General features: G+C 33.6%; 1 protein-coding gene across 1 annotated transcript in view; it reads right to left on the bottom strand.

The window, feature by feature from the left end:
• Positions 1–16,348, bottom strand: part of LOC117107283 (cGMP-inhibited 3',5'-cyclic phosphodiesterase A-like) — a gene marked incomplete in the record, with an annotated part of 65,370 nt that overhangs the window by 40,898 nt on the left and 8,124 nt on the right. Inside the window, 1 exon segment of the mRNA XM_033248915.1 lies at positions 4,341–4,598. Within this exon segment, the coding sequence (XP_033104806.1) occupies positions 4,341–4,598 (258 nt within the window).

The following is a 16,348-nucleotide window of genomic DNA, read 5'->3' on the forward strand; positions in this document are numbered from 1 at the left end:
TGAATAATACAATAAATATAGTCACTGTGAGCAAATGCTACAGGTCATAGATCCTTGCTTGTCATGAATTTCGGTGCTTTATGACGACTGATTGGTTGTGGTAGATTGGAAAATCCATACTGAAGGTAATTTAGGTAATTATTAAAATAGAGACCAAAGGTATAATCTAACTATATAATTAAAGTGTCAGAGATGTTTACACTTAATAAGAAGCAACAATATAAATGTATGAAAAGTAAATATGGCACGAATAAAGGGGAAGTAGAAGAATTCCGACGTTACCCTATAAAAACATAAAACATTGAAAAGGCAATATAAGCATTCATGTTAAGCTAGGCACTCACTGCTTTGCAGGAAGGACGGACGAATCCAATCCCACTCCCTGTGAGCGCTAAATGATGCGATGCAGTGTACTGATTGTTGGTGGCAGTATGAATGGATTCGTCATTAAAAACAATCAATTGCACTCGTGCTGTGGCGTTGCCCGGCTTTACAATTCAATCATTTATACGCCATTTTAGCAAAATTTGAAATGTAAATTTCCGATAACCTGGTAACTACCACTGGGGGGACTTCCAGAGGCCTACGTACCACGTGCTACGTAGTTACCAGTGTGCACGCCGCGCTCTATTTGACACTAGCTAGCTGCTCAAGCTAGGAAGTGTGTTGCAGGACGTTGGCGGCGTTGTTTCAAAATAAACTCGATAAAATGGTCTATAGTCATTCACTTCGAGCATTAATAATGCGGTTTCCAATTAAGAGAATTACAAAACTAGGAATTCCATCACTTTGTTGCAGCCTAGAATAATGGTAGAAGCATCCTCGTCGCAGCCTAGGATAACGCTAGTTCTACCACCACCATACACACAATCAAGTTAACATCTACTTGTATCACCATTTTCATCTTGCCATCTGATGGGCCTGGAAGAGTACAATGATTGTGTCCAGCTCTGACTGAAACAATGTATCTAGCAAGTGTGTGGCCACAATAAGAAGAAGCTTAGAATTTGGGACATCTGCCATAATTTTCTAAGTTAATTAACATGACTAAAATGATCTTCCTCATTTAAAAATCTAGATTAAAGTATGTAAATTATTATGTCTTTATTTTACATACTGAAGTCTACATGAATGTTAATGTCAAACACATCTACTGTATTTATCATTCATCCAAATTGGAAATATAAATAATGCATAAAATTACAATATTCAACAAAGAAATGGGAATTATCACTAACATGAACTTTTACCTAGTTCATGGCCATTTGCCAAAACATTATGCAAATACATGTTTTTTCTCATTATATCTACTCACACAAAACCATCATAATATTATGTCTTAGTATAAATTTGCAAGAAAATTAACAAAGGACGAGAAAATTTGACGTCTGTCAATGGAACAAGCTTTGCAACGCAAAGTAAAGTTTTCTCGCTCCATAATTCTTTGTAAATAAACTGGTTTTAATATTATTAATTACTGTAGTTTGAATTTATTATTATTTTGTTTATTAACTTATTTTGAATGTTTTATGTCTGATATTCTAATCGCTGTTGGTTTTTTGGGAAAAAATATAAAAATTAGATGACCCGTATTTAAAGCCATGTTCTGAACAGAAAGGCATGCAATTATATATTTTAGAAAAACATAAAAACCTAATAAAGATAAAAATTATTTGTTAATTTGGGATCACAGGAAATTTAATCACTAGTAGAATACATAGTGATTAATTTTCTTTTTCCAATCAGAAAAATTATGTGAATATATTTAATATGTACAGAGACATTTGCACGGACCACTGAAAAATATTTTGAGGTCAATTTTTTGGGTGGTGACCCACTTTTGGGAAGCACTGCCTATATACACCTGTAACAACATACCAACAAGACTATATGCACATTACCTAATATACTATTTTTGGAGGAAATGAAAAAAAAAATTTTTTTACATAAATACAAATTAAAAGTTTCAAAAAATTGGAAATCTGATATAAATTGGAATAATCTTGATGTCGACTTGATAGATAGAAATCTTTCATTTCTGGGTACCCAATCAGTGTGGGGACATTGCTCTTTCTTGGGGTCTAAATAACTAACACTTAAATTACAAATACAAACAAAATTAAATGAAAATAACAATACTATGAAGAATTAAATACAAAATTTGCATTAGATTGTCTGAATGTGGTTTTTCACTGCATGGCAGTATAGACGTGATTTACAAAAGACATTTTGAATTCATTTTGAATGCACATTTTGGCATTTAACAGTTTTTAAAGAAACCATCGCATTCATGCCCCGCACACAATGATCAGACGACAAAGCTTTCTTGGAAAGCGGTGAATTTTGACCTCACTACAAGTGTTGGTTCAGCCAGCCTGGTTCAGCAGTCGAACACTCCCAATGTTCACGCTGAGATACTGTTAGTTTACTTTGTTGCAAAGATACTTTTAAAGGTTATATGGAAATCCAAAATGTGTACATTGATTAGGATATCAAGTGAGATGACAATAATGATTATTATTTAAATCTTAAAAGGTTTGTATAATATCCACTGCTAATTGGATTTGCTTTTAAATGGATGTTAACTATCTTAAAGAGTGGTGGTGTCTATTTATCTCTATATGCATTTCTCCTTTATAATGCAATTTGAAGTCTTACTGATAGGCCTATGGTAAATGTCATCTGTTCCTTTGACTAATTATCATACGATGACTGTGTATTTTATGCAGTTAGCCATTATTAACTACCAAAGACAGTTCAATGTTTTCAAAAAGACGCTGTAAATTTCTAGTTGGTTACATTCTTGATTACTTTTTGGAAACATTATTTTTGTAATTTACATGTACTTAAGAAAACTTTTATATCTACTATAAATCTTTACTGTAAATTCTTTTTTTGGCTAATTAATTGGTATGTTATGCTGCACCTTGGTATAGGTTTTTCTAAAAATCAGTAGATTGCTATAATTTATAAATTCTTTTATCATTCAATTTTAAAGTAAAGATGTCTTGTTGAGTTTAACATGGGGATGTTTTTTAAATCCTGCGTTTCCAATTGTTGTGTAATCAATATTTTTGATATTCTTGGTTTTTGCTATCCGGTAACCGTCCAGAGCCTGTACTGATCTATAAAGTAGAATACTTTTGTATTTTAAGTTTTAGCTTGAAATCAGAAAGAAAAGAATTTCTGCACTTAAAGAGATGCATAAATAAGCTTGGCACACACTGTGCCAATGTTCTTTCAGCCAACATACTTCCATCCCTAAGACTGTGTCTGTGTATTATTATTGTTTATATTTTATGAGTCGGTGGGGTAACTTGGACGTGCACGTCTTCAGCAGTCCCTACTGACTTCATTTCATTATATTTTTGTTAAATATCAAAAGATTTAAATAAAAAAGGATAATACAACGCAGCGAGGTGCGGACACAACAGTTTGTTTTTAATGATGATCCTATCTGGCTACCACCAACAATGAGCATATGTCGTAAAGCGGTTACTTTGACTGTGATGTCTCCAATTGCTGCAATGTATGCCTGGCTTTACTCTAAAATTAGCTAGCAGTGAATCTTAAAATAAATAGTCTATATATCAATAGCGATGACTAAATTATTTTGATCTGCGGTTTAGCCAGGTTCGCATTTGGATATGCAATTTATCACAGTTAGTATGTGTTCCAGTGTGGGAGGAAGCCCAAAATAGTCTCTTTATGAGGCTTAGGGGGTATGACTGTTGTTTGTAGTCCAGTCAAATATCACCTTCACCCTTGCATAAACAGGGTAGTCAACGAAATTCACCCCATAGGTTCTACATATAATGTAAAGATTATTTCTTGATGTTGTGTTACATACTGTAAAAGTTTAACATTAACACCCAGATTTTGTGTACCTTACACAGTGGCAAGAAATATAAAACTCATTGTCCTTCAGATTTGAACCTACGACCATCATATTCAAAAGCAAAATCTTTAATTTCACTCAAAATAATATTCCGATGGCATTTCCAAAGGCGACCTATGTTGATGCAACCATTTCAGCATGCTACTATTATGAACAACGGTGAGGCTTTAGTGCAAAAATAGCTTGACTGCACGCTTCTCGTATCAAAGCATTCAGCCAAGCTACTCAACTCAGGAGTGTCACGCAATGTGACATGTAGTAGTAAATATATTACTACTATTGTTACCTGAGCAAAGGATTATATAAAAACTCAAGTCTCATTGAAAGTTGATAGGTTCTTTCGATCCTGAGCATGTTTTCTATTTTCATTAAGTTATTGAGGATTTTTCTCACAATTAGTTCACTGATCAGCCAACACCAATTAAGGTGATTAAGTACGTACCTTAGGTAGCGTGACAGGTTTGTCACCGACATAAGGCGAGTCGTCCATATCAGTAGTATAACTACTCTGTGTAAGCGCTACCAGAGGGCTAATCTTTGGCCTTTGTAGAGTGCTATAGCTGGTAGGAGGGCTAATAAGTGTTCCAACTGCTCTTAGTCCACCGATCACGTTAGCAGGGAGGGTAGTGTCCGCCAACATGTCCATGATAAGCCCATGAGCTTCCTGCATCACCGCAACATCTACAACTGAATTAGAAACCTGAAAATAAAAATAATATATGTAATCATATGCAAATATAATATTAAAAACTCAAATAGGCAAATTAATTATCAATTACCATGCTTGTAATTATTCAAAAAACACAAAAATATAATCATGAGTAAATTCAAGAAAGCAGCTTCGAAATATATTTTAAAAAATATTTGTAAAACATCTGTGTATTTTTATTTTGATATACTCCAGAAACATAGACTTGAAAAGGTCCATACAGTAGGTCCAACAAGTGACAGCTTTCTCTTAGGACCTAGGTGTTATAATATCTTAAATAACACCACTGACCGTGGGAAAAATTGTACTGGTTCTTCAGGGTTTTTGTTATTAAACACTACAGCAGAATTAATAGCAGGTAACTTTGATTATTACGGACTACACCCCTTTCAGCCGGGGGTCCAGGTCTAGATGCTCTCTGGTAAATTTTTGGAGCACTTTTAATTGCTTTAAAACAAATGGATTTTTGGAGGTTTTCAAGACATTTTTTTTGTTCAGTAAATCCTAATTATTTGTTGGTAGTAAAAGTTAAAATGACAACTCACTCAGAGCTGGGATATAAATTAATTAAAAATATATCCTTATTATTAAATTTTAGTATATTTTGAAGAGTTAAAATGAAGGAACAACAACTGAGATATATAGGTGTGTATAAACTATATTTAACAATGACAATAAAGGCTTGCCTAGGAAACTGTCTCTACAGTTTTGGAACACATTTTTATATTCCTTTTACCTTTTTACAGATTAATGTAAAGGGGCCGTCCAAAAACTATTAAACCGCGAGTACTACGTTATCGCCTCTTAACGCGTTGAATAGCCTGGGTTCCAGGCCCTAATTTTAGGTTGCTCAATCTTTATTGCATGCTATGCCTAATTTATTTGGTGTCCCATCTTATAAAAAATAAAGTGTATTGGACTGACGTCAAACCTCTGCTCAAACAACTTCTTTCGCTTCCCATTAACCATCTCAATGTTCAAAGTTCTCCCAATTACTTTTCAAATGTTTTCAAAACTGGGTCTCATCTTATCTTAAGAGATTATTTCCATTTACAGGGTACTTGTTTTCTTGGTTTATCTTTCAATACATTCGTACCCCAAAACCTGTCCATTCTACTTCTCACGGAGTATACTTTTCTATTTCAAAATATGAATGTTATTTTTGTTGGGGAGAGGGCCCGCAGGGCTCACTCTGAAATATTTCTATACAGGGATGTGCCTCATTTACGGGGTATATTTTCGAGGACTTGGTATATGGGGGGAGGGGGGATGCAGCATTTATGGGGTATACTTGTGAGGACTTTGTAGGACAATTAAGTTTGGGAAATAACCAGGGTGAAATTGAAGTTAACGTCTCTGGCCTATCCTGTGTCAAAGTGCCACGATTTTCCGCACGATGTTAGCGGGAATTTCAAGCTAGACAGGGTGCTAAGCTGGTAAGCCCTTTGCTAAGCCTACCTTTGGTACAGCGACGAGATCACGACCGGACAGAACACTTTTTGCAATTGGGAACTAGTCGATTTTGCGCCCTCTCTGGCACTATTGAGAGCACAGTGCGATTTTGGTAAATGGTAGTTCAAGTCCACAATTTTCAGTAAAATAGGTAGCGCAAGTGTCTTATGTCTTGAAGTGGCTGTGGCACCCCCATTTGGTTGGTATGCAAGTGAGCTCCCTGGGGGAGAGGGAGAGGTGTTTAATTTCCCCACAGCAACTTGACTATTGTTGTGGAGAGGTCCTTTCACTGCTGTAGTAAACCCCATGCTTAGCAGCATGTGTTTGTTGGGAAAAGGGGGCAGGGATTGAAATTCCCCAGTAAACGACAACAATTACTGTTGTACCCTATGTTCAGCAGCAACATTTTGCTGTCAGTACCAAACAATATCAGGGTGGACCAACTTCATATGCGTAAATTCAAACAATGTGGACCCATTTTATGCAAAAATATGAAAAATCTGGACCCAATTTTCAAAAAGTGGACCCATTTTATGTATAAAATTACATAATTTGGACCCATTTTTAAAAATGTGGACTCATTCTTTGTGGACCCATTATAAAAATTGTGTGGGAATCTTCCAACTGCCCCAATAGCTGGCTACGGCATTGACTTTGCCTACAAATTAAGAACCACCTAATTTCTTATTTTGCTGCTGTAGAAAAAATTTATTGCTGTGGTACAACTAAGGTCCACAGCAACTTTTTGCTGATCGAACATTTAGGAAGGGAAGGTTGCCTAAGTATTAACTTGATGTTACTTACTAATTAACTCATTCAAGTGTTAGACAAAACACAACATTTTTTATTACACTGCTCAATTTGTCTCCAGGCAAATATCTGTAGACTTGGTGATATACAAGAAAGTATAATACATACTCCAAGTATTGAAATACATGCCATCGTGTTGGGATTCAATATTTCGACATTAATTATGTCATCATCAGGAATGATGATGGTGATATATGATGATGGTGATATACAGGTATGTACTTGTAAACTGCTCAAGTCTGAAGTAGTTTTAAAAAAAAGTTTACGTTCATACAGTAGAATTGAGACAGAAACAGGTCATTTACCCCATAAAAAGATTTTGAAAAACAAACCAATACTTTAATAATATAATGCTTAATAAGTGGTACTTTGGTTTACATAGTTCTAAACATTTTTTTATGCGGTATTAATCTGTGGTAAATCACTACAATGAGAAGGAAACAGCTTTTTGTGCGTGGGATAAACTAGTGTGTAAAATATACATAAGGACTTGACAGGTGTATTTAAGATTGATTAATGATTCCATTAATGTCCCTACCAGATTTTAGATGCACCATCTTGAAAACTAGAGCGGTCACTCTACAGATCATACCTCCCAGACTGTACTAAAAACTTAAAAATTTAACATCCTGTGACATTGACCTTTGACGACTTCAACCAAAAAATTAATCTTCCTTAGACCAATGCCTCCATTCTCTTTTATGATGATCTATTTATTAGTTCTTACTTAATCATGATCAATGTGATTCAGCTAGACTTCTTAACCTCTAAATATTCCCTAATATTAAGATTGATTACTGATTCCATTAATGTCCCTACCATCAGACTTTAGATACACTCTTGAATACTATAGCGGCGCATACTTCCAACATGTACTAGAAAAAAAAAAAATTAATATCCTGTGACCTTGACCTTTGACAATTATTGATCAATGTAATTTTTTTAATTTGTGAGCTAGACTTTAACTTCTTACAATAACCCACAAAATTAATCACTTTTTTCTTAAAAACCCATGAGCCTTCTACTAAATTTTATTTATGATCCATTCATTGGTTTTGGCATAATCCTACTAATAACCAAACAGAGAGACAGACAGATAAATAGTGGTAAATACATTTGGGAATTCGGTAGTGTGGAGCATTATCTCCTTGTAGCTGGGACTAAAACCACAGACGTACGTACGACCGCCAAGTACTCAATACAGCAATACGTTTTATTTTTTATTTTTTTAAATTTTATTCGGCTTTACACTGGCAACAGTAAAAAAATATATATATAAATATATATGAGTTTGTGTACAGTCGGCCATATGAGCATCGTTGGTATAGGTTTCCCACATGCGTGATAAGCGGCGGCATCCTTTGAGCATAAACGCTCTACTAGCATCCACAAAATTTGTTTTTCTTCTCTATGATTTTAAATTATATTATAAAATAGCGGGATTGCATTTATGTCCAGTATTATTTGTAACTGTATTGTTTGAAATAAAGAATGAGTTATATTTGTTGTCTCGATTTTTTGCAACATAATATTCTGTTAAAATATCAATTAATTAATATTTATAACTATAACAGGGTTCTCGCCTCGCCGGTCAGCCCTGTCCGGCTCTCAAATTTCCGACCGGCATCTAAAACTGCACCATTTTTACAAAGATTTTGTCATCCTTAGAAACATAATTAAACGCGAAATACCTTGCTAAAAAATCAAGGGCATTTAAATGTAAATGCCCTATTCATTGAGAAAATGACAGTAGATGTACACGTCCCCATGGTTACATTAATTTTTAATTAAGTCTTGCAGTGGATAGGACCACAACATACCCATTCATTCAGAATGAGTGTGCACATTTTTGGTTTAACAACTGTTATAACACACAACAGAAAGCAAACATAAACGCGATAGCAACAACAAAGTTAATGATTTTATTATGACGATCAATGACAGAATTAAAATGACATGTAAGAAGTGAGTGTACAAAAAAGTAACACTTCGCTAAAATATAGCTGAACAATTCCTACCACTGAAACCATGGCACATGTTGGTATCTCTGAACAAGGCAGTCGGCTATTCCCTTCTTGCGAAGGGAGGGGGGGAAGGGAAGCAAAGGGGCGTTGTCGGGCACCACTCAAAATATTTCTAAATTGGTCCAGGTGGTAAAGCAGAAAAAAAATTTGACAATTAAGGCTTAGGCCTATTTAATTAATTTTAGAAGCTAATAGGCCTATGTAGAATATATATATTTTTTTTTTCTCCCCGATGAATTGTTATTTTTATCCCCGATGTGAGGCAGGTACTATAATAGCATTGTGTCAATTGCGAAAAAATATAGGGGGCAAGTAAAAAATTGTGAGGGCAACCAAATCTGAGACCTGGCTTGCCCGAAGGGCAACCAAAAATTTCAAAATTCTGCGAGGCCTGAATCGTAGAAAAACTCTGTGAAAAAACATAGGAAAATCGGATACAGTACAAAGAAAAAAAATCAGAACATAAACAATAACTTTTCCGCTTTCGAGAGAAAAGCCAAATATAAGTCAGAAAACCTTTTTAATATTATGTATTCATATCGTTGGAATTGAAATATCTACAGAATTGAAGGCTACTCGAATTTTACGATACAAATTCCTATGTACTAGCAAATTTCAAAACTAGAAAATTATGAATACCGGTACTTGATCTGTAACGACATAATCTCAACATCATCATTTTCTGTAAATGAATTTGCCAGTCATCTATAAACCGATGTGCATGAACCATCACTTTTTACTTTAAATTTTTAATAATATTATAACAGTTTTAAAATTCCATCTATAAATGCAGACCGTTCAAAAATTGTGTACCTACCTTTAAGAATGCATTAATTGATATAAATATTGATATTGTTATATATTTTTACCAAATGGTAAAGTTGACCTATATGTTTGATACCGACTGTAAGCAAAGTGAATTTAAAGTATGTTGGCATATTCTGGTGTACTCTTCTAGAAGAAAAATAACTTTACAATATAATCTATAAAATCACAGTATGTTTGAGCACTGGGAGTTGAAGTTGCTCCTAGTGATGATGTTTTTAAATTTAATTGTATTTTGTTGCATGATGTGGCCTTATATGTGATAAATAAAGAAAAAAAAATGTTGTACTTTAAATTTAATTAGGGAAAAAAAATAATTATACATTTGGATTAAATCACCATCTACGGGAATGATGTTTGGATTCAAGTTTCAAACAAAATGGTTGTATGTTGATTGACTGAATTTATTCAGTGTCAAAACTGCATACTGTACATATAAAGTTACATATAAAAACAACAAAGAAAGGAAAAGGCAAGACTTTTTATACACTGATTAGCGCCAATAATGATGATTTTGAATAAAAATATTTTTTTTTTCTAAATCAGTGAACCCGCCGGCACAAAAATGGCAATTTCAGTAAAATTACACTTACCGCTGCCTTGAAATCTCCAAAATTAAGATATGTATATTTCTTCCTAATTATATAAATTTAAAGCATTTAACCATTCCATTACTACACCGTTTCATTCACCAATGAATATAATAGCAAATATTGAAGTACGCTCCACTAATTACATCTTATTCACTACAAGTGTATGTGTGGAATAATAAGTGCTGTAATCAGTTAATTTGGAATTGAACATGATAATCCAATAATAATAATATTAATTTGGAAAAAGCTTTTATAGCAGCAGCACACATCACATCGACAGTAAACTTTTTTTTTAAATCAAAATCATTAAAATAATGAGATCTCAACGGCACAAAAATGGTGGTATGATTTAGAAGAATTGAGAACAATTTCCCTGTTGAAACTTAATACAGGTAAAACACAATTTTAAATAAAACAGATTAGCCATCCCCTGGACCTGGATAACAAAGGAAATAAAATAGAAAAATAAAATTAACATTTGGAAATATCTAAATAAATGTACCACACCTTAACAGTTTACCTACTCAAATAAACCACATAAATCATGATGATGAACTGCTTATATGCCAAGATCCTATCATTTTAATCTAGATTGCAAGATGAATGTACTCAATATGCAAGCTACTAAATTCACACTATCTGGAACCAGCTGAGCCTCTTTTTTTAAAGCGCTTCCGCTACACAATTTTCATGATTTGCATAAAATGCAAATAGTATACTTCATGTATAAGTTGTTTAAAGACACACTTTCAATAACCTTTAATCAAATGTTCAATAGCAACAGCTATACCATTCAATATAATTTAAGAAATTCCATTTGTAAGACTAAATAAAAGTAAATTGTTTGTGACGGTTGCATGGTTGTGGAATAACCTCCCAACAGACCCTATCAATTTTACTAGCCTCTCATCTTTTAAAAGAAATTTAAAAATATATAAGTCTGTACCGTATCAAAATTCAGTTAATTTCCTCACTTTCTATTTTATTTACTTATTATTATTACTTCCTTTTTCTATTTTATTTATTTAACTTTTTTTTCATTTCTTTCTTTTGTTTTATTTATTTGTTTATTTTTTATATTTATTTTTTTATCCAGGTATTAAGTATTCACAAAGTAGACTTCCTCTATACTTATTTTATTATTATTTATTTATTTAGGGATCCCTTCGAGACAAAGTTTTACTTCTAGACAGGGATTACACAATTTTTTATATCTTTATATCTATTTATGTATTATATATTCTAAATATTAATGTATTTAACTCTTGTATATTGAGCTGTTGTAAATAAAAGGTCCACTGATTGGGGAAAAAAAAAGCTACAAAGCAGACCACAGTGGCAGTTTTCGATAAAAAATATAAGTTAAAAATTTCTGACACAAATAAAATTTTGAGCGGTACTAGGTAAAGACAACTTGATTTCTTGCTTCGAACAAGGTATCTATTCATTGAAGTCTTAAATGCAAATAAGCCTATCCAAAGAGAACATAAAAGGGTCGGGGAACAGGGCATACCTTCGACTTTAAATTGACAAAGATAGAAAAATGTTAAATACAGGCATAATGTACAGTATACATAGACCTAGAGTCCATTTAGAATATGTCATTATGTATCGAAATGATATATTTAGCCTTGCACAAGTATGCTATTTTGTAAATTACAAATTTCTTTACGTAAAATGAGCTGCGGCACAAACAAGGAAAAAACCAATCCATTTTTTAATTATGTACACTTTATGCCCCTGTAGAATTTCACAAAACAATGCTACAAATAAACACAACAATAGAACAGCATGAAAAAAGCATCAACAGATGTGCAATTTAGGCAAAAAGCATCCAACGTAAAATCTGTTCAATTTGGATTTGATTATAGATAGCCTACGATTTTCTCTATTATGAACCACCCACACTCATTGCCAAAAAACCTCATTAAACATTCATCCATAAAAATTATTAATGAGAGTCAAAGGTTCAACTTCTGTCCAAATCAAATTTGTTAAAAATAAAAAGAAAAAATTGACTTTAAATTTCAATTCTGTCAGTTGTATAAGCAGTTTTTGCCAAGCCGTACATCATCATTCCAAATGCTCCCATAATGATCGCTTCCTGAGTTTAAATTTCAAATATAGCAATCCTGTCAAAGAAAATTCACTGCTTTTAGCTCAACTGAAAATTGGATGTATAAACCAATCAATAGGTTTGGTAATAGGAACCAGTGTAACCTGGCAAGACCTGAAGGCTTGCCATATTTGTGCTGTGACTTGGGAAACTTAAGCCTTTTTTGACGTCATCTGTCTGATGTAAATTACTCCCGTTGATTACAACACATAGATGCATATTCAGGTATGAAGTGGGTTGGTACTGGGATATAAGGTGAGGATTGGCAAATCAACGTTCATATGTAACAGATCACCAATATCACAGAACAATGACTCTCAAGCTTCCTTTTGTTTTGGTCTTTTGTTCATATCTTTATCGTATTGATGAATTAATGTAATTAAATGTATTAATGTTTGCAAAATGACAAAAGGATGCGTTGTGTTGGCAAGTGCTCACACAGACCCAAAATTGATTATAAGCCGATGGTCGATGCAGAGTTTGCAAAACTCAACAGTACAGGATGAACGTATTCGATTTGTATATAAACAAATGAATCTTTCAATTTATTCCAACACCCATGGTTTCAAAACAAAAGACTGAACTTCAACTCCAAAAAGGAACAGTTTTTGTGAGTGATCGGCTGTCGACTCAACATCATCAATAACCAAAACGCCCTTCAAAATTGCGGAAGTCTAAAATGATCTTTCCTCACTGATTTAATTTGATACAAGGACGATGGATGAAAATCATACAACAATCCTTTTTTGGGTTATGCTTAACATGCTTTTAAACATGCTTAACATGCCAACTTCTACTATACTTCGATTTTTTTTTATGGAACAAGACTGAACACCAGAATAACCATATGACAGCAAAGGCCTTGTTGCCTAAAGTAGATCCTTGATAAAGAGGATAGCATGGATAGGTGCTGAGCAACGTCATCATATACAGCCAATCAACAATAAAAATGTTTCGTTCTATTTTTCGTGAAATCTTTTATTTCCGAATTATACTATCCTCTCAGTTACTCTTATTCCAAAGAATAATCCCTTCCCACCCCCAAAATTGTCAGTCCATATGCTACAGTACCTACTTATTTCACTAGACTGCACCAGAAAAAAACAAAAGAAACAGTTCTGGGCTGCATATGAACTTGGTTTTGGAACACTAAAAGAACGATTCTAAAAATTATTCCTTGCAGTGCTTGCAGGGGCAGATCCATTATGTTCAAACTATTTGTTTTTTAACTTGTCTTACTTCAATAGATGGAATTGTATACTAACATTTTTAGTTGGTAAAACGTGCACTCAATGCTTTCACCCTTATTGAATCCACCCTTGGCTTCTGAGTCTCATTATAAAAGCCTACTGCACCTTTAATAGGGAATAGTTTAAACTTTATGTAAGGAAGCATTTTAACCTAGAAATTTGGAACCTGAAATTGGAAGTCAAACATTATAACTATCAAGTTGCAACTTTGCAAATCATTACATGCTGATGACTGCAATGTATCATTAATTTTCTGCTATTACTGAATTAACCGATGATACACCAACGCAATGTTGTATATACGTAAGGTTTGCTTCCATTATATTTTACCAATACTGATCTGTCATGATTTCCTTTCTCTTTTAATCTTCACACATCTTCCCTTATCTCATTAAAGCTTATTATCTAAGCCTGCTTTGATTTGTTGTTTCTCTACAACTTGTTAGTTGAAAATTTCAAATTATATTCAGATCGTAATTAATAAATGATATCAATGTATTTATAGTTATGAAGTGCCCAATGTTGTAGAACCTCTAATATGTTACATTAACTACAGTATAGACCAAAATAAGAAAAAGGTAAAGTAAAGGAAAGGAAATAATTTTTACAAATAATATCTACTAAAGAATATCATCTTCATTCAACTCTAATGTTTTTAGATAAATATTTAAAAAAATAAGTATTAAAACTATAACATTGAATAGAAAAAGGAAAATGAATGTTAAATTTCACTGAATTAATTTTAAATGATTAATTTTTTGATGTACTATTTTGAACATTCTTAAATATGAGGTTGGTATTGAAATAAAGAACAATTTATTGAATTGAAGTATAGGAACCACTAATTAATGACATCAGCTTGAAAAAACTCCAGAGTTGACATAGTGACGCCATGCATACAAATTATGTTGCAACATACTATTGATTAAGGGTTTTAGCTGTAGAAAACCAAGGGCGCGTGTAGACATTTTAAGGGCTGATGGGTGGGTGATAACAAAACCATAGCAGATTTTAAGGTTGGGTAGTAAGGGTGTTATTAAAGCTTGGTAGAAGGCCGTAAAATTAACTTTAGACTGGGAGGAAAAATTCGAAGCTGACTGGCCCCGCCCATCACAACTACATTGACATTTAATTTTATACTGTAGAGTTTACAGTTTATAGTATGTATATACTGTAGTAGCAAACTCAACATGGTATTATACAGATAGCCAAACAATTATGTTGTCAACAAATATATACTAGTAAAGTAGTAGAGGTAGTAACTATCTTTTAATACTGTAATAAAAAGTAGTACCATACAGTAGGTGTCAGTAACAATCAAATAGACAAACTTTTAGGTGCAAGTGCTAAACAAACAGAGATGAGGGTCTGTACTACTGTGAGATTATAAATTAAGCAAACAGACCACCAGGCTTACTGAATTGTCAGAACCATGCCCTTTTCTCCATTAGAAATGGTTCCTGAGGGGAGAAACAAGTTATTGTATGAGCTAGCCCACACCTCAAGCAACTTGAAACTTCGGTATAAAGTGCTATATAAATTCACATAATTTATATTACATCTTCAAAGGATAGTTAATAAAGAATAAACAGACATTCGTGACATTTTCAATTTCAGGCGCGGATCCAGTAGGGGGAACGTTCCAACCGTTTTGCCACTAAATTTTTAAATTTCAATGCATATTAATATTATTTATTGAAATAAGCACTATTCACTTATCTATTATGAAAATGTTATGCACCCCACACCCCCCCCTCCAGTTTGAAAAATTCTGGATCCGCACCTGAAGTTAATACGAGTACAAAGTACAATGTACCAATTAAAAAGAAGGTGTTTTATTCTAAAATTTTATTATAAACATATAGGCCTAGGTTGATAAACCCGGCTCAACTCACCGGGTTTATCCACCTGCCAGTCTGAACTGGATGGCTTATCTCAAGCCGGGCTAGTGTGCCACAGTGTTTAACTTTTTTATGCCTTGTCTTGACTTTGGGTAACAAAATGACCAATCAGCATTCAATTACGTACGCTGTGACCGAGCGTACATTGCGAGCAATGTTTTGAAACACATTTCCTGGTTACGGTTCATTATTATGCAAATTCTCGTGCCTGGTTAATCCCGCTAGTCTGAACGTTGAGCCGCGCTTAACTAAAGTCCGGCTTATCTCCAAGTCTGAATGCAGCCACAATAAATGAAGAGCAAAGACTTGATTTTTGTGATCAACAATTGCTCTTCTTTGGAATAACCTTTTTCTTCAAACTCGTAATACTGTATCATTATTTGAGTTTCTAATGACTCAATTAAATGAAATCAAACTTGTCACTTTTGCCACTACAATCTAGTGCACTGATTAGACTGTTGTGCACCACCGAATTTCCATCACTCTGATTGTAATTCGTTGTGGAATGATGTGAACATGACACTAAAAATAAAGCCTCTTTACAGCAGCTAGGCAGTCATGCACCAATGCAATTTAGCACAATGACGCTGTGGGTTATGGATTATTAACCTCCTTTACATTTTATTAATATTATTACAATATATACATCTCCTTATGAGGCCAAAAAAAAAATGTTTGTGTTGGCCACATTTTGGGAAAATCCAAAAAATGGGTAGGTCGGTAGGAAATTTTTTTTTTTAACCAAAAGTGTGTTTACGCTTAAAACGTAT

This window comes from Anneissia japonica, unplaced genomic scaffold (assembly GCF_011630105.1).
Source record: "Anneissia japonica isolate Jap-2015-1 unplaced genomic scaffold, ASM1163010v1 scaffold211_len1577895_cov191, whole genome shotgun sequence".
NCBI lineage: Eukaryota > Metazoa > Echinodermata > Crinoidea > Comatulida > Comatulidae > Anneissia > Anneissia japonica.